The sequence below is a fragment of the Lepidochelys olivacea genome, assembly GCF_965140295.1.
Source record: "Lepidochelys olivacea isolate rLepOli2 genome assembly, chromosome: 1".
In the NCBI taxonomy this organism is placed as follows: domain Eukaryota; kingdom Metazoa; phylum Chordata; order Testudines; family Cheloniidae; genus Lepidochelys; species Lepidochelys olivacea.
The window spans coordinates 186091778-186111789 of NC_140411.1; the positions used below are offsets into that span (position 1 = coordinate 186091778).

Below are 20012 nucleotides of genomic sequence, written 5' to 3' on the forward strand. Positions count from 1 at the left end.
GCACTCTCAAGCTGATCCCCTCGTATGTCCCTGGACTCAATGGGCTGGGTTAAGTAGCACCTTCAAACTGTCACCCTTATGTGCCCCTGGTCTCAATAGGCTGGGCTGAGCAGCACTTTCAGCTGCCTCCCTCACCCCCCGCCCCCGCCGCATGTGCCACAGGTTTAACACGTCCCTATCCCACTTTCACGTCACAATTGTACCGGCAGTAACCCACTTGATGAGCAAACCCCACAGTATTTTTGGGCACTACAAAGATCGTTAGCTTAGGTAAAAGAAGAGTTGCAGCAGAGTAAAGGGGGAAGCTAAAAACACAAAAGAGTAAAGTTCAGCGAAAGAGAGAGAGTGAGAGAAGCAACCAGCTTAACCATAAAAGTTATTTATTGAATAACAGTGATAACTACACAAGGAGAGCCTAAACCAACATAACATACAGTATTAAAGGTTAATACCTGAGGTAGAAAGGAAAACAGAAAGAAAGAAAGAAAGAAAGAAAGAAAGAAAGAAAGAAGAGGATCTCACCACTCCCTGAAGGTTGAACTGGTCGGGGTTCCCAGGTAATGGTGGTAGCTTAGGGTCCTGAGGGCAGGAGACAGGCAGAGCCCTCAGCACAGTCACTCAGGAGATGATGGAGTCCCAGTGAAACTGATTCATAGTTTGTATCTAAACATCAGACCACTGACTTGGACATAGGTAGGGGGTTTTGTAGAGAAAATACAATGGTTCAACGGAGAACACTAGATTTGTTTATGGGTAAACTGATGACTCAAGGGTTTTCTTTAGGCTAGACAATAGGAGCTGATACTCTTGGCTGTGGGTGGTGTTTTCTTCCAGGGAGCTCACAGTGTAACTAGGCTGCTTCAGTATTTTGGATATCAATCAAGGATTTATTACTAGAATTGGTTTGATAACTGCTGAGCTGGGTGTGTGCAGGTGTAGATTCATTAACATCTGGAGCAGAGATTCCCATGATGAAGTGTGTCCCTGCTTTTCAGATCCCAGAGTTCAGTGCGGTTCTCTGTTTCCATTCTGTATGCTAATGGAGATGTCTTAACCTTGTCACCCTTGTCAGGAGAGGTCTAGGTGTGTCTCCCATCTGCCCGTCATTGCTCTCTGCAAGCCTTTTCTCTGATTGGTTTTGGTTCAGGAAGAGACTGGTGGGGGGGGATCTTTCATGAGTCAGACCGGCTAGATACTGCGCCCTGGTTCCCCAAAAACACAGAGCTGACTGGTATCATAGTGAACAATCTGTAAAACAATGGAGGACTGACTTGATGGAGTGCAGCTGCCCCACCCTTCTCTCCACCTAGTTATGGCACAAATACACCAATAAGGAGTTCCCCTCTGACAGGGGAATTCTCTGCTAAGCATTTGCACTTAGGTTATGGCCCTCTGCGCCACCAGAGAGATACAAAAAAAGTTTCTTTCACTTTAAAATTTGGCCCACTATATTTGTTTTTGGGCATTATAAAGTATGGGCACAACTAGAATTAGCCACAGTATCTGACACCTAACACATTTGTTTTCCATAAAATTGTATTATCACAGTGCTCTGTGGTATCTTTAAATAGGCTGAATTCCAGTGGTAGCATGGGTATCATGATGGTTAATAAAGGAGATATTATGGTCAGTACATTGTTTCAATTAATATTAACCTAATTACCTGTCAACAAATAATCATCTGCCTTAGTGGTTAGAGTTGAAATTAATGCTGACTATGAATAATCTTATTTGATTACTTGCCTTTTCAGTAAAGTTTAAAAACCTCTGTTCTTAGATATATGTAACTAAAATATTTTATTAGGGTATCTGTATTTTTATTTTAGTGATTTATTTAGTGTCTATAACAGCTTTTAGGAACTGAAAAGAATTCTCAGAAAAAAATACAGCATTTTACCTGAATATGGCCCCATTTTATGGTTTATGCATATTTTAGGCCTCTCGTAGGGAGAAAAACAGCACTTTTGAATTAAAAGCTGGGTTTTTTTTACTCTCCTTCGTTGCACTATATCTGTGAAAAAGGCAGTTAAAGTTGCGATACCATTAAAACTGAATGTATTCATTTTTATAAAAGAAAAAGCAAGTACAGTACGTGGCTATATCCATCCACATTAGTCAAGCAAATATAAGAGAACCAAATATATGTGTCATAAATTCAACAAATGAACAGATGGAATATTTTTCAACGTGCGTGTGGGGAGGAAAACAGAGGGTTGGGAACAAAGACAATTACTGGATTTTTTTGTGTGAAGTTTATATTTAATGTCCAGTAGTACAGAGCAGAAGGAATGGTCTTGTAGCTAATGCTTTTGATTAGGTCTTAAAAGTTCTGGGTTCAACTGGGTCCTATTTTTGCCACTGACTTTGTAGAACTCTAGACAAATCATTTACTGTCTACCTCAGTTCCACATCTACAAAATGGGAATAATATTTCCTGCTTTACAAGGAAGATTAGGATGAATACTTTAATATGTGTGAGGCAATGAGATGATATCAATGGGACATAGGCACTTGAATAGAAAAGTTCCAGAAATCTTTAAGCTGTTTTGATCATAATGGTCCTGAGTGTTTAGAGGTGTGAGATTAATACAAATTTGATGGATCACCAGTTGAACAAGAACACAGCTTTAAAAATACACCAATAGTGATTTCTGTGCCCTAAACAGCAGCTTCTACTGTACTTTGTTGAATATTAGAGCATGTTGCCATCTGGCTGATTTGCAGGAAACATCCTTCTATTTCAAGGCCCACTATATATCACCAATATCTCACTCCATGTCAGCAAACCATGAAAGCATAGGGTGTGCTGCAAATGGTTTTCTCCTTGTAAGGCTATCAGAAATGTTTTGCTTGCTGTTGTGCAAAATCACTTTCAAGGAGACGACCAGTAAATTGCTCAAAAGTACCAAAATGATTTAGGAGCCTACCTGACTTAAGAGGAAAGATTAAAAAAACTGAGCATGTTTAGTTTTGAGAAAAGGAGACTGAGGGAGATGGGACCTGATAATAGTTTTCAAATATGTTAAGGGCTGTTATAAAGAGGACTGTGTTCAATTGTTCTCCATGTCCACCGAGATTAGGACAATAAGTAATGGGCTTAATCTGCAGCAAGGGGGGCGGGGGTTTGCGTTAATATAAAGTATAAGGTTAGTTAAATTCTGGGACAGGCTTCCAAGGGAGGTTGTGGAATCCCCATCCCTGGAGGTTTTTAAGAATGGGTCGTAAAAACACCGTTAACGGCTCTAGGTCTTCCCTCAGTGCACAGGTTGAACATGATAACTTCTTGAGGTCACTTCCAGCCCTACATTTCTGTGATTCCATCTCAAAAAAGATCAATGGGAATTATGGTCCCAAGTGGCTAAATCTCATGAATATGGGACTTTTCAAGAGTACCTCAGTGACTTAGGTGCCAAACTATCTACAATTAGGTTGGCCAAAATGTGATTTAAGGATGAAATGCAGTCCATAGAGTTAAAAAATGTGTGGTTTGTAGTTGCTGTAAGGATAGGTATGTAGTTACTAATATGAGTGAGTGCACCAAATGAAATGTGATGTTACTAAAAGAGTGACTCAACTGCACAGAACCAGTATGAGCGAGATGTTTCCAGGACCCTGAACAGACTTAGACTTAACTGGGAGTGCAGATGGATCTTCTCTCCAACCAGCTGACTCCTGCTTAGTTAGTTTCATTCTTCTCTGAGATCAGAAAAGATTATTCTTGTCCAGCCAATATTACTGTCCTCTGCTAGTGCCCAATAACAAGTCTCCCTCACCCGGTAAAGGTATAAGAGGTGAGGGATGTAATTTTAAATCTGAAACTTTATGAAGAAAACTTCCAAACCATAAAAAGAATCAGCAAATGATTCCGAAGTCCACTGGCAACCCATCCAAAGCACTATGCAACAAACTCTGCAGAACAATGAAAAAGGTTGTTATTAAGCATAAATGCAAATGACAGAAGTAGAAAGTTTTGAATTGTTCAATGGCACGTTTAGGGAAGTCACCTAAAACAAAAGTAAGGTTTGTTCACTATATTCTGGGTATAAAACTGATATATAGCTGCCTTTTTTAAAAAATGTATCAGGCTTTGCACTGAATATCAGGTACACCTTCTTTTCCTTCTATGTGGTGCAAATTTGATCAGATATCCATCTAAGAAGGAGTTTCACATTATGGGAAATAATTGTATACATCAGTGAATATAACATTTTTAACATGTTAATTAATTTATAATGCTATTTAAAGTCCGTTCGATTTAATTATAATGGCAGTCGCACTCCAGGCAATATTACAGTTTGTCCTAGTGATTAATGTGTCTACAGTCATTATTTAAAAAGCTTGGTTTCTTAATTTTGCTTGCCTGGGAATATTTCCTACTGAAGAACGGGTGTAAACATCAGCATACTAAAGGTGAAAGAGTGATCTCAAGCAGCTATCTGATGTTTTCCAAAGTGGAAAATTCTGCAGGTATAGAGTCTAGAACGAATAATGATTTTATTTATCAACAGCAAATAACTGAGGGAATGACAGGGAAACTTTCTAAATGGCAAAATAATCTGTCATCCAGCCTGAAAATAATGCAAAAATGTGAAATCAAAAGCCAAGGAAAGTAATTCGACAATGCTGAACTCAAGAACCCCATTCCTGAACTGTCTTCCTCAGGGCCCAATCCTGTGAAGAGTTAAGCATCCTTGACTACCACTGAATTCACTGGGAGCTGATGGTGCTCAATGAGATACATGATCGGACATTTAGTAAATGACATCTTTCTGTAGCAAGGCAAGACTGAAATTATGGGCCAGATTGTGATCCCCTGAGGCATGGGGTTAAGCACCTTGCATCTGAAGTTAGCCACACTGAAGCCAGTGGGGCTATGTATGTACGGAGTAAGAATGGTATTCACCAAAAGGAGTTCAGAATCTGGCCCTTTGCTTTTAAAACTGCGGTCTGGGAAATCTGTGTCAGATGCTTTTATCTTCCTTATTTAAAAGTGTTTTCCTCTATTTCCTTTCATCTTTTCTTATTTACAGTTTCTTCCTAGGCAAAAGGAACATTCATCTTTATTGCTCTTGGCAGTGCAGGTCTAAGTATTGTGTTTCTGTATGTGTGATTGTTTCCTATGTATTTTAATCATGGTTTTACTATAAGGGATTTTGATTATGATCTGACCAAAAGCAATGCCTTTAGCTTAGCAGATTTGCATTTACTCAACTCAGAGTATGACCAAGAGATGGAGAGGATTTTGTAGGATACCACTGTTGAAGACTTGCACCTTTTCCCACTTCTACACACACCTGTAATAATAAAATTACCATTAATCTTTCTGGATGTTGGGTTTCAAATGAAATTTCTTAGGAGTTATTAAAATACTGCTATATGTTAAGTATCCCATGTTTAGGATGACTGTAAAACTATTTTGCCTATGAGTAAGGGTAAGGAGTTTGAAATTTGCTCTGGATCTCAGCAGACAACTGTGTCTTAAACAAATTTGTGGGAAGAAGACAAGCAAACCGAAAAAAAGCAGCTTTTATAGTTAGTAGCAATTTCCCCTTTTTCCTTCCATTGAGTCTGTCTGAAAGTAGGTGTTTTAACATACTGCCATTTCTCGTTAACATGTGTTTGTTTATTTAGCATGATGGTGTTGTTTTATTCATCTCCCACTCTGACACAGCATGTTTCATCTATATTTGGTTTCTACCGTATGAGACCTTTAAAATGGCTCAGTGAAGAAATGGATTCTTGTCACTTAAATATTCACTCTCCAGAGCTGTGGAAACTTGAGTTTTAACAGTGTTTTAAATTCTTTTCCCTTGATGTTTGAATATAAAACTAGAGAGTGATATGTCAAGAATTTCAAGGTACGCTACTGTACCTGTAATAATCTGCGTTAAGCATGTTTTAATTTATACATTTTACTTCATACTTGTATTTACAAATTGAACCATTATTATGCTTCTCCTTTGTTTGCATGATATGATTTTATTTTATATTTTTTTTTCCACTCACCAGATGTTTCCAACACTTTGCTTCCCACCACTGTCATCCCCTCACTTACCACTGCAACAGTCACAACCACTGTAGCCTTAACAACCAGCACAGCCACATCGGCAACAGCCATCAGCACCAGAGGTACAGTATTCTTCTTTGTTATGGCCTGAAAAACCCATTATAAATAGGAAATTACAGGGAATTTTAAAGGGGATAGAAAATGCTCAGGAGGGAATTTAAACATTTTGCCTAAATATGTGTTTATATAAAGTAATAAATCCACATGACAATAGTTAAGAAGGTTTAAAAAGGTTTAATAAAACATTCTTATCACTCCAGCAATGTGTGTAAACTTTTATAGGGTGACTTAATTATTTATTTACGTTTGCACTTCATTTTTTAAGATTAGCAAATTTATCTCTTACGGAAAATGCAAATATGATATTTTAAAATTTGCATTACTTTTTAGACTGGGTTATTATTAGTAGTATTCATAGTCTTAGTATTTTTTATGAATGACTAGTAATTAATTATTTTGCTTTCTGGTGCTAATGTAGAATACAAGATAAGTATCTTGGATTTGGAATTTCTATAGACTTAATCCTGCTTGTAATACAATGGAGATCTTTCTTTCTCATGCTTGTTAGTCTTAAGTTTTAAGAAGCTTTTAATTTAAGGAATGTCTTTTCTTACCTGAGCTACAGTATATCAAATGAATTTTCTTTTCTCTAGATCTGTATTTTAAGATGGTGTTTCTGGTAGTGTTCTGCCCTGCCTTGGGACAGAATCTAGATTCAGTTCCTAGGCTTACTCTCTTATTCACAGGCTCTGCAAATACTGGGAGTGTTGCAAACGGTGCTTGGCGTTGGAGGATTGTGTGCCTTGCTTCATAAACTAATATCTGCACTCTCTGATTAAGGAGCAGTTTTCATGTAGTCTTAAAAAAAAAGGGGGGGGGTCGTGTAACCTCTGAGTTAGGCTTAAAGTAAAAAGTGGGAGGAAGATATTCCATCATATACTGAAGGCACCAAAAAAATTAGAGAGAGAGAAATACATTTAAATACTGTCAAGATGTATTTCTATGATGAGATGTAAATCCCTTGGGAAAGCTAGCACTACTTATGTTCTGAAAACCTTTCTCTCTAGAAGCATTTTCATGACAAATACATTAAAACTGGTTTTAAGTTTATGATCTAGCAGCTGAAGCACTGGACTGCGACTCAGGAGACCTGGATTTTATTCTTGGCTCTGCCATTGGCCTGCTGGATGACCTTGGGCAAGTCACTTTCCCCTCCCTTTGCCTCAGTTTCCCCTTTTGTCAAATGGGGATAATGACTCTGCCTTTGTAAAGCTCCTGGAGACCTATGGATGAAAAAGTGCTGTATAAGAAGAGCATGGTATTATTATTTGGAATGGTAGGGTTTTTCCTGAACATGCCTAAAACTAGTGTAAAAAGATTAGGCAATCCTGGAAATGATATCCACAGTTGTTTCACTAATAGTTCATTAATATTTTAGTACTGTGACTGCTGCATACAATTAAACTGACCTACAATCTCAAAATACAGGTTTTTTATTTTATTAATCCTCATACAATGTCCACAGTGTGAAAATGTGTGACCTTCTTAATGATAAGAGAAAGGGGAAAAGATTATAGAAATATCTACCAACTGTAAGGAAGGAATGGAGATGTTGTAAAGAGCAGCTGGGCACTAAATGGCCACTTTAGGGCTATAGTGTCTTGTCTTTCTTAAATTAAAAGGCTGGCTAGTAGAAAAGGGGGAAGTTTCCTATAAAAGGATGATTCTACCCTGCGGAGTTTCATTCCAACTATGCATTTATACAGGAAAGTATTTGGGGGGTATGGCTGAATTTCCACATTGTTGAGGGCCGAGATGTGGATGAAAGACATTTCTAGGTTTTTCAGGCTGGAGCCATTTTTTTTTTTTTTTTTTGGTTGCTGTAAATTGCTATAACAACTGAGATACACTAAACTGCTGATGTCAAAACTGTATCTTTCTGCATCATGCAGTGTTGCTTCTTTGCATAGGATCTCACTCCCTGGCTTCTTAAGTGCTAATTTTTATCGTTTGGATGTTCTGAATTATAGAATGGAGGCTGGTAAAGAAGTGTTTCACTTGTAAGCTTCAGTCCTCCTGTATATTAGAATATGTTTAATCTGACATTGGAATGACCATTAGGATGAGTTCAGACAAGCAGTCAAAAGTCCAAATGCTTGACTGAATCTGATCCAAATTTTCTGATCCTGTTAAGGTGATTTCCAGTATTGCTTGTTTCACGCCATGAAGAAAAATACCACAGGAACAAACCTTTCTGAGACGTTACTGTTTATGATCCCAGTAAAAAGAAAAGGAGTACTTGTGGCACCTTAGAGACTAACCAATTTATTTGAGCATAAGCTTTCGTGAGCTACAGCTCACTTCATCAGATGCATCCGATGAAGTGAGCTGTAGCTCACGAAAGCTTATGCTCAAATAAATTGGTTAGTCTCTAAGGTGCCACAAGTACTCCTTTTCTTTTTGCGAATACAGACTAACACAGCTGTTACTCTGAAACCTGTTATTATCCCAGTAGGAATTAGGACGTGAAGGGGCTCATAAAACTGAGAAGCTGTTACTCTGAAACCTGTTATTATCCCAGTAGGAATTAGGACGTGAAGGGGCTCATAAAACTGAGAAGTTACTCAAATAGTTTCAAACCTACAACATTGTTAGTTTTGGCTCCTCTTTGAGTGTGGGGTGAAGGTTCTCTTGGTTCTTATTTTATCTCAACTTGTTCATCCATTCCTTAATCTAAATTAGTAGAAGTTTGCTCCAAATTTTATGGCGGTAGATAGTGTGCTTGAATTGGTTTCTAATGGTGTCTTAAAAGCTAGACAATCTCCTTTGTGTTTTGTCTGGTGTATTTCTGATATTTTACTAACATTATAACTCTGTTTATGCTTCAAGATGCATGTATGATCCCTCAATTTTATTATTACTTAAGTAAGTAATACCTTTCAGGAGGTGTTTCAAAATGTCACCCCTTCGGTTATATCATTCCTAAGAGATGCCTTTTGAAGAGGTATAACATGGGTGTAGTTTGGAGGGGCCAGGGAGACATTGTCTCCCCCCTCCCCCCCTGCAAACTGCAAGCCTCGGGCAGGCGCAGAATTCCTTCCCTCCCACCCCCGTGTGAGCCAGTTGGCCTGACAGGAGCTGTCTCCCCAAATATAGAAGTAAAGCTATGTCTATGGTTTTAACATAGGACATGTAGATCATATGCTTAAGAAACATCAAATCATTTGATATTATAGTAATTCCATATCTCACTGTGCCTATGATATATTCTACTTATTCCACAAATGAAATAAAACTGACAGTTAATTCTAAAGTTTTGTGAGCCAGGTGTTGTCTTTGTTTGCACTTATGCTGAATCCCATAAATATTAAGTGACATCCCTTTGCTTGTGTATTACACTTCCAACTTGGAAAATCTGAGTGCACTTTGATGCTGGGAAAGAGAGGACACCTTTATAAATTTTTTCTGGTAGGTCTTAAGCCTTAACTGCCACATTGAGGAAAGCATAACAAAATGAGACCAAAATGTGCAGAAGAAAGAAATCTAGAGAACAGAAGAAAGAACAAGTGCATTGTGTATGGAGAGCTTCCTTTTTACCAGATTTTATATCTCTTTGCCCTGCCAGAGCAGCACAAAGGGATCTTAAACTTGCCCTAAGTGGACAGCTGAGGAATCCCCTGAGCTAGCTTACCTGGCTCTGTGCCACACTCACAGCCCTCCAAAACAGAAGCCCCTTCTCCCTCCCAGACATATTTCACCAGTCTTTTTTTTTTCCTTACACTGTTCTTTCTGCAGTTAAATCCCTTTCCTGACTAGCAGGAGAAAAGACACAGATCTTGTAAGCCTTGATAACTGTGGCTTAAACTGCTAAACTAAAAACAAAACAACAACAAAAAACAGGTATGAATATAATAATATGTGAACAGTCAGATAGCAAAAGAAAACAAATTCATTATTTAATATATTCAATTCTATTGCTCATATGTGGGTGATTCTGGCTCGACTGACTCACTTGTGAAATGATTGTGCCAAAATGTTCAAAGCTTTATTTAGCAATGCCTCAAAACATCTCCAAAAGTCATTGCACATAATACAGGATACAGTGCTGCTTCCAGGCAGCTGCACTGGGAACTTCAAGAGTTTGTATAATAGGATGCTTAAAAAGTCAAATTTTAAAAATGTCACTGCGCATCCGTGCCCACTTCACTTCTTTTTTTATTAAGGCTCTGATATAAAGAGGTATAAATGACATCTGTGGAACTAAATATAAAAATGGGTTTACAGTAAAGTAACAGAGGTATTGAGGGTTTGATCATTTTGGTTTAGTTTAAATTAAATGTGACCATTTTTATTTAATCACACAGAATTTCAACAGTCTGAACTGTTAGATTACTCTCATTTTTTCTCTCCCCTTTCCTTTTTATCTTGGTGTTGGTATAGGAATAAAAAAATTGACTAAAGCATCTGTTTTATTAAAGCAAGTTAAACTGTACGAATTACCTGGGCAGTGCTTCCATTCCCCGGCTCCTTTAATATCAAAAGAATATTCAGCATTACCAGTTCTTTGCGTGTGCCTTCATTTTTCTTCCACATGATCTCATTAATGTACCTCAGTACTTTGAGATATTGACAGAGAGATAAACCACAAAGCAACAGAGAAGTCCTAGAATATGCGGGGGGCAAAGGGGGCCAGCATTGTTAAACAGTGACTGAGATAAGGGAAGAGTTATATCTCAAAGATAGCTACTGTATGTTTACTCACATTCACCACTAATAATAAATAGAGTGATCAGTGTGTAATCTTAACAGCAGTTTTGTCTGACAGCATTTTAAACAGCTAGTTATTTTATAGACTACTTTATAACTGCAGTTGTAACTTAAAAACAAATTTGTGTCTGCTTTCACTCAAACCAGATAAGGAAATTACAACGCTTTTCCTCTCTCCCTTCCCCAGTTTTAATCAGCTCTCACCAGTTTACCAACCTGAGGATTTTCCTACAGACCTAAACATATGCAGCCTAAATCCAGAATATGGACTACTCTGTAAGCTATGATTTTTTTCCTCCAGAGATCCTGTGAAATGCATTAGCATCTACACCAGGGGTCGGCAACCTTTCAGAGGTGGTGTGCCGAGTCTTCATTTATTCACTTTAATTTAAGGTTTTGCGTGCCAGTAATACATTTTAACGTTTTTTTAGAAGGTCTCTCTCTATAAGTCTATATATTATATAACTAAACTGTTGTCGTAGGTAAAGTAAACAAGGTTTTCAAAATGTTTAAGAAGCTTCATTTAAAATTAAATTAAAATGCTGATCATACGCCGCCAGCCTGCTCAGCCCATTGCCGGCCTGAGGTTCTGTTCACCTACGCCAGTAGCCGGCTGAGTGGGGTCTGCGGCCGGGACCCCGGCTGGCAAGGGGCCAGCAGCCAGAACCCCAGACCGGCAGCAGGCTGAGAGGGGCCGGCGGCCGGGACCCCAGACCAGCAGTGGGCTGAGCGGCTCAGCCCGCTGCCACTCAACTCGCTGCTGGTCTGGGGTTCCGTCCGCCGGCTCCTGCCAGTCAGGGTCCCAGCTGCTGGCCCCACTCAGCCCACTGCTGGTCTGGGATCCTGGCCCTGCCCACATAGAGTGGGTACCTACATTCTCCCTGGTTCTAGCCCATTCTCATCCTCTCTCTCTGCACTGAGCTGAGGGTGGGAGTGCACTGAGCACAGGGCCACGGGTAAAGGACCAGGCTGGGGGTTGGGGTGTAGGGTCTGGCCAGGATCTAGAATGAGGGAGGGGGCTCAGGGTTGGGGCAGGAAGTTTGGGTGTGGAGTACTTACCTGGGCAGCTCCCATTTGGTGCAAGGGGTGCAGGTGGGAATGTGGGGGTTGCAAGAGAGAGGGCATGGGGTGGCTCGGTATGCGTGGGGGTGCTGGAGTCAGGGCTGGGTGCATGTGAGGGGGGTGCAGGGGTCAGGGCAGAGGGCTGCGTGTGTTTGTGTGTGTGTGTGAGGGAGTGCAGGGATCAGGGCTGGGGGTGTGGGCTGAGGTCGTGGGGGTGCTCCCAGCCCCCGTCCCCGAGTGGCTCACGGCAGGGGACTGGAGGGGATATGCCCTGATTCCACCTCCCTTCCCCAAGGCCCCGTCCCCACCTCTTCTCCGCCTCCTCCCCGGAGCAGTGCTGTGGCTCTGCTTCTCCCTCTCCCTCGCAAGGGCCATCAGCTGATTGGCAGCAGAGAGGGAGAGGAGGAGGGGCAGGAACCCAGCATGCAGGCGGAAGAGGCAGGGGAGGGGGGAGCCTGCCTGCTCTGTAGCAGGAGCCGGCAGGACCAAGCTTCTTCACCCTGCCTGGGGCGGGGGGTGGGGGAGAAGAGCGGGCTGGGGCAGGCAGGATTTTTAATGGAACGCTGCTGCCTGCCAGGGTTCCGGCCTGGATTCGGCAGCTGGCTGAGTGGGGCCAGCGCCTGGGACCCGGCAGGCAGCAGCGTGCCATTAAAAATCGGCTTGTGTGCCGTCTTTGGAACGCGTGCCATAGGTTGCCAACCCCTGATCTACACTATGAGAATTGATTCCCACCCTATAATGACTTGATGATTATTTTATGCTCTCTTTTCTTTCCCAATCTCCTTTGCTCTGTTTCAAGAATGCACTGAGTCTCCAAGCTGCATCCAGACTTCTCAGATAGTCTTAAAGCTGGAGGTCTCGGCATAACCCTGGAAACAGAAAGAAACAGAGAGCAAGACATCTGAACTTAAAGAATGAGGTTAACCCTGACTCCAAGATCAAACTACAGAACTTCTTTCCTACTTCTAAACATAATACTAGCATGGAGGCTCAGTCCAGGAAAAAGTCCAAATGGCCTTTTATGAAATGTTGGGGAATTTAGGACTGTTTAAAAAAAAAATCTAATCTGTCTACACAGCAGCTTCAGGAGGCACCAGCTGTTTATACAGAGGTTCCAAAATAGTTTTGTCTTCACTTAAGCAAAGAAATAGGAATATTACCAGCTCTGCCTCTTTCTCAGCATGCTGCATGTTTTTCCTGACTACACAAAAGCTCCAAGATGCTACAGTCCTACATTTAGGAGAATTTCTGATCTGAGGGTCCTATGTGTTGAAAGAAACCCTTACATTTTCCACAAAGAGAAAGGGATTCTCTGAAAATCACCCACACACAATTCATCTCCAAGGTTGTAAAAGGATAAAATGTTACCTTCCTTCTGCTCAGATTCCATGTACAACAGGCAAAAAAGTGTGGCATGTGTTTACACCTATACAGCCCTTCTAAGATAGATAGATATAGATAGATCGATATAAAGAGCTTGATGCCTTCAGTGTCTTATAACCTTTAATACTGAAGTTATCAATCTCTGTATAAAGCCAGCCATCAAAGAGCCTAAAAGGGAAAGGATATCATTGTAATGACCATTTTTATCTAATCTCTAGAGTGCTGACATGGGTCATAATAGTTCCTACATTTTATTCATATCTAGAAATTTCCAATAGCAAGGAATAAATGGAACATATAAGAAACAAGACAGAAAAATTTCCTTTTTACGTGTTAATTTTTGTGTGTGAAGGGTATGCCTACACCGCAATAAAACACCCGGAGGTGGGCCATGGCAGTTTATGCGGGCTCAACAGGCTTGGGCTCACCAGCTATCAAACTGAAGTATAAATGCCCAGGTTCAGGCTGCAATTTGATAGCCCCAGACCGCAAGCCCATGTAGGCTGACACAGGCCAGCTGTGGGGGTGTTTCATTGAAGTGCAGACATACCCTAAATGATTGTCTACAGATTCTTTCCCACTCTTCATTGCCAAAAAATGATTAATTTCATATTTACATCATACTTAGGTGGAAAACTATTTTTGTGATCTCCTATACTTTGAATACTGTACTTTCTAAAAGGTAGGTGTGGGATGACTGAAATTTACTTGGGTTTTCAGTGTTATCTGAAGAGCCTTATTTTTAACTTCACGCTCCCCTGCAGATTCGGAAATAACTAAGCACCCCACCTCCAATAAAAGAGCAGTTAGTGATACCATTTTTCATGCTGAGTAGTCCCTTAAGATACTATTATAACCTGACTGATTTCAGTGGGATGACTCATGGTTTAATGTGCTATTCATAAATTTTAATCTGTGAATCTATTAAGGCCAGGAAGGGACCATTAGATTATCTAATCCAAGCTCCTATATAACAGAGGGCATATAATTTCACCCAGTTACTCCTGTACTGAAGCCCAATAACTTGTGTTTGACTAAAGTATATTGCCCAGAAAAGAAGCCGCAATCTTGATTTGAAGACATTCCTTGGTAGTCTGTTCCAATGGCTAATAATCCTCATTGTTTAAAAATGTGTTACTTGCTTCTAATTTGAATTTGTCTAGCTTTAATTCTCAGCCATTGGTTCTTATGATTTTCTCCTTTAGATTAAAGACCCTGTTAGTACCTGGCATTTTCTCCACATATTCGGTGTAAATAAAAACATCAGAATCTGCCCTAGAATTATCAATTGTATTTTACTTGAGTGGACTGCATCCACAAGTGTCTGACTCTTATTAAGATCTCACTATGGTTTTGGTTTGCATTTGGGGGAGTTATTTATCTTTGTATGTAAATACAGTATCAAGGGTGCAGGCTTTTTAAAGGAAATACAGCAAGCTTCTATTTAACAGTCAGGGAAGATATTGCAGTCGTGTCTTCTGAGCTTGATGCTTTGTTGCTGCTGGGCTTAATTTAAATGAGATCCAATGGCATATATATGTCTGTTTTTTTTTCTTTTCGGGAGATTTTTGTGGACTTTAATAGTGCCCTGTAAAAACTGAGATGATTTTTTTCTAAATATACTCTGTATTGCAGAATTTTGACATTTTTCTCTACTATTCACAAAAGAGAAATTTATTAGCAACACCTTTAATAAGAAATGTACGTCTGTCTCACTAACCAGAAAACTAGAGTAATCAGCTGTGCCTTTGAAGACAAAAAGATTACTGAGTCTTCCCTTGCATTCTCTCATACTTGAAACACAGTTAATAATTTCCAGCATGAACTTCATGAAACACTGAATTGATACTAATTATACTAATGTTTTAGAATAAAGATGACCTTGGGAAAACCTGAAGTTTACAGTATCCCCAATAACAATAAAATAATACCAAATCTGCAAAGCACGACCTTGGAGATGGGTCTAAGATGGCCTATTAATGTTCACATTCATATAACAAAGTAATATACTTAGGATATCTTAATTTCAAAATATAGCTGTATATATAGACCTAACTGTATTTGATAATTTACCTGATTTTTAAATTATCACCAGATACACTTCTATACTGATTATAATTTGGCTTCCTCCAGAAAATAAAACATCACTGTGCTATTCAAAGAGATTAACACAAAAGATGTCTGAGCTTCGAACAAAGTGGATTAAAAATGTATCTCCTTCTTAAATAAGAAACAGTTAGAAAAAGCAATGAGAATATTGCAACAGGTTCACAAGTTTAAAACAGAAAGACAAAGATCTTTCACAGCTAATGTTATGCTGCAATATGTTTATCATATCGGGGTGGAGGGGAAATAGAGCCAACAATATTAAAGGAAAAAAGGGCAATAAACTTAATCGCAGTGATTCATTGGTACAGGAATCTTAAAACACATCCCTCAACACAGTGTAGGTGAAAGACATAGACGCATGAGGGGAATCTGGTTTGAAGTGTACAGTATCCTAAATGGTTATATCTAATCTTGGCCCAGTTATTTTTTTCATCTTAAAAAAATTACAAACTCATCTACTCTCAGGAATACAGGGTGGAAAAACCTTATTCAATAACACTTGACTCACTGGCTGAGAATAAAAGACTGAATGGAAAAGTATAAATGGAAGAGAGTGAAAAAAATGAAATTCAGAACCGACACAAGGAAGTACTTTTCACTCGAAGAGAAATACAATTTTTCAATAGCCTATTGAGCCAAGTTTGGAATTGAAGGTACTGAGGTCATTAAAGAAGAAGCGAGGTACTATTCTGGAGGAACTGTGTTAACCAAGATGACTTGCAAAGGGCTGAATGGCCTTTTCCTTTTTCCCAAATTTATGTTCTTTTTGAAAAACTTTGATTACAAGTCATCCTGCTGTGATTTAGATAGCATGAATTCAGAAAGAATGAATCAAATCCCTTCAATCAAGGATGCTTGGGTTTCTTTCTAGGTCTGAATTCATGCAAGTCTGTAATAGAAAACTACCAGTTGAGGGGAAAAAAAGTATCAGGAGTGGCAATTTACCATAATATGCAATTTCCCTTTCCAGCTGATAAAGGATAAGAGATGAGGATTCTGGACAACAAAGGCAAAGGCATACAAATCACTATGGGAATATGTTATGGACAGTTAGAAATTACAGACAAGATTTTAAGAAACTATTCTATTTATTTTAAGACAATAAAAACTTATTTTGCTAATAGGTCTCCAGGACAGATCAGGTGAAGTATTCTGTTCTTAACCATCCAGAAATGAGGCAACTTGTGTTCATGAAATCAAAACTCTCTCAGTCAGTTATCACTGATTTTTTTTTAACCACATGCATAGACACAATAGAGAATCAGTTGTCTGTGACAATATTAAAACTAATATAGGAAGTGAACAGCAGGAAAGGGTTAAAATATAACATCTACAGGCTGTTCTACGGATGCAGTTTTCAGTACTGAACAAAGACAGTTTTTAATGTTTGGGGATGGAGAGTGGGTGTGATTTAAATATTGTCCCTGTTGTTGGTTATCAGAGACACAACTTTAGATTCTTTAACATTAGTGTTGTCCTCCTGTTTGACCTTGTACAACCAATTCCACACAACTCAGTTAGGTAAAGTTTTATGGCCCTGTTGTGTGTCAAGACCTGGACGAAGGATCCTCCTGTAATTTTGAAATTGGTTGTGTCCTTTTCAGTGATAAGCAACTCTAAGTTGTTTATGCTTAAAAACAACCTCTGAGTTTCCAAAGACTGCTGAATTTTGTAGCCCCTAGTCATTCTTTGAAGCATCTGTTTCCAATATTTCCGGAGTTAGTAAAGCTAAGAAGAAATGAGTCCTTTATTACCATCAGGTTGGCTCTCCTCCACCTCATGATATCGTGCCAAGTACTTTCTGAGAGCTATTATAGGTTTCCAGTCCCTTTGGGACTCTCTTTTGTATAAGAAGTCCCTTGCAGCATAGTGTGGCTATTGGGAATGCTGGCAACAAGACCATAGGAAACCAATTTGCTAATTGTCTTTGTGTGACTGTGACACACACATCCTTACTTCCTGGCACATTAGGGCAATGCCCCCTCATTCTGACCAAATGTTTTCTATGCTAAATTCTCTGACTCCACTGTGAAAATCAGGGATTCTAGCCTTGACTTTGGACACAGAATGAACTTCTCCACATTTATTATGAAATAGTAGGACTTTTAGTAAGAGAACAGTTGCATTCACAGGTAATTCTAGACCATTCACTGAATTTGCAACAACTTAAAGTATATCAGTAGCACCTTCCGAACTCACAACAGAAGCTGTATAGTTTCCCTCATTACTATAATAAAAGTGATTTGGTTATAAGCACCCCAATCAACTGGGGTTGTATCTTCTGCTGTTGGTGTACTATTCAGTTCTTCTTCAAGTAGTGTCCCTATGGGAGCTCCACTTCCCATTAGACCCATAGGAACATACATCTCCGAGAACTCCAGTTACTGCACAAGGTGGGGAACTTCTCCTTGCTTGTACAAATTAAGAATCTCTTGAAAGTTCAGAGCAGGGACTCTGTCTTTCTGTTTGTGTGAATAGTGCCTTGCACTTGTGGGTGCAAGCAGAATAAATATTGAATAATAGAGACAACCTCTTAAATTGGGCCCTGATTCAGGAAAGCACTAAAGAATGTGTTTAAGCACATGTTTAAGTGCTACCATGAATAGGGATAAGACACGTATTGCAACTCTGCAATATTGTTGGGGCCCATGTTATAGTAAGTTTATGAGAAGCTTACGTATCACTGTGAGCCAGGGATTGAATGCATTTGATGATTTCTGAAACAGAACATCTAGAGAACTATTGCTTTTCCTTTACTTTTGAAATTCTACAGTTTTTTTCTTTGTTTTGAATTTGATCAAATTAAGTCCACCTCGTTGGATAGTTAAAAGCCCTGACAAGCTCACTGGTCCCAGCTCAACAAAAAGTTGACCCCTTTTAAATTTCCTTTTGACTGAGTTTTTCAGTTTGAAGTTACACATAATGCGGGTAGATTAGCAAACATTGCCTCAGTTCATCAATTTGTTGTTATTTAAAGTCTCAGTCCTACCCTCTGAAATACTACTATACTACACTACATTGCCTATTCATCTTTTAAAAAAATGCCTATGTATGTGCAGCTGTCTGAGATTGTTCATTTGGCAGTGTGTGCAGTATAATGAAGTGTGGGGCTGATCCCTACCAGATTCACAAATGCAGACTAGTCCTGTATTCTCTCCATTCTTGCAGCAATCAGAAATAAAATGATGGTTCAGCAATAGAGCTGTGCTGCATTGGAAGCATCACCTACATACATGAGTAGTGCAAAAGCACTTGTTTCTGATGGTAACCTGACCATCAATTTACTCTAATGTCTGAAGTAGCAAGCCTTAGAATTAAAACACTTCTTTTTCCAAAGGTAGTGAACTTTTTATGAAAACTAAATTTTATAAATCTCTCTGTGTCAGTCAGATCATCTTTCTTGTGAGAAAATTTCAACTTTTCAGTTACATTAATTTTACATTACAGTTCATTTACATTACAGCTTCACATTAATTGCATTAGTCTGGCTACATAATCACACAGTATGTCATTAATGGTAGCACCATGGCAGGTGTCCCCCTAGAACTCAATCTTGCAGATTTCTTTTCTGCTGAGCAAATGTTAGTGCCCTGGTGTGCAGATATGAGCCTGATCCTGCAAAGACTTGCACATACTGGCTTAACTTTATGCACTATGAACACTCCCCCTGAAGGCAATGTTAATGCTAATAGTGAGTAAAACTAAGTATGAGAGTAAGTGAGGTCTAAATCCCACTCTTTGAACTTCGTTTATCAAAATCAGATCCTTAGTATATACTAAAAAGTGTCCAGACACTGACCAGACCAGATACTGAAATGTGAATTTTTGCTGAGTAACTAGGGCCAAATATACTTTAAATTGACTCTCTTTTTCCATTATTATTTAGCTATCATCTGGTTAAACCATGGGAATGTAGTGTAGGTTATTCCTTAGACCATGAGCATCTCGGAGAAGGGACCAAGTCAGTGTTTAGAAAGCACGTAGTACACAGTGAGTACTACTGTTAACTAAATAAGAATAATTATTAATGGTGTGACTAATACACTTGCAAGGCATTCTATTGCTTTGTAAAATACTTCATAGAGCAAGCAGCTTTGCTTAAATGTGAATTTTGAGATCAGATTAAAAAAAAGTCCGTATTAAATGTCCCCTGCACTAGCTTGTGGATAGGTAGAAAGCAGGAGGGAACTTCAAATGCATGTATTCATATTTACTTGCCTTTAAGCCTGCAGCACTTCTCGTTTATCAAAATACATTATGATAGACTATTACTGATACCGGGGTGGTGCTAGCCTCTTCCCAGTGAGGGGCGGAGATGGGCTAGAGAGAAAATTGGGGGTGGGGGCTGCGCTACACATTTTGTGGGCACACATTTATTTATTTTTTTTAACAGTAGGGAGGCATGGAATGTATTCTGGTGGGGGGGGGGGTGAACTGCCCAGCTCTGAAGGCAGAGTGGAGAGCGGTGGCTGCTCACTGGCCGCCCAGCTCTGAAGGCAGTCCTGCCTTCAGCAGCACTGGAGAATAGTGGCAATACCTAACCTGACACCCTTTCTTGTCCATAATGTTTGACCTTTGTGCTGAAATGGGTGTACCTGGGGAGGGGGACTAAAGCAAATTTTGG

The 20012-nt window shown here is 39.5% G+C and overlaps 1 protein-coding gene across 3 annotated transcripts in view; it reads left to right on the forward strand.

The window, feature by feature from the left end:
* CADM2 (cell adhesion molecule 2) overlaps positions 1-20012 on the forward strand; it is a 1053908-nt gene that overhangs the window by 995768 nt on the left and 38128 nt on the right. For all 3 annotated transcript variants that reach the window (XM_084621993.1, XM_084621994.1, XM_084621992.1), the window contains one exon: positions 6010-6129. In XM_084621993.1, coding sequence (XP_084478119.1) covers positions 6010-6129 — 120 coding nt within the window. The remainder of the gene's footprint in view (positions 1-6009; positions 6130-20012) is intronic.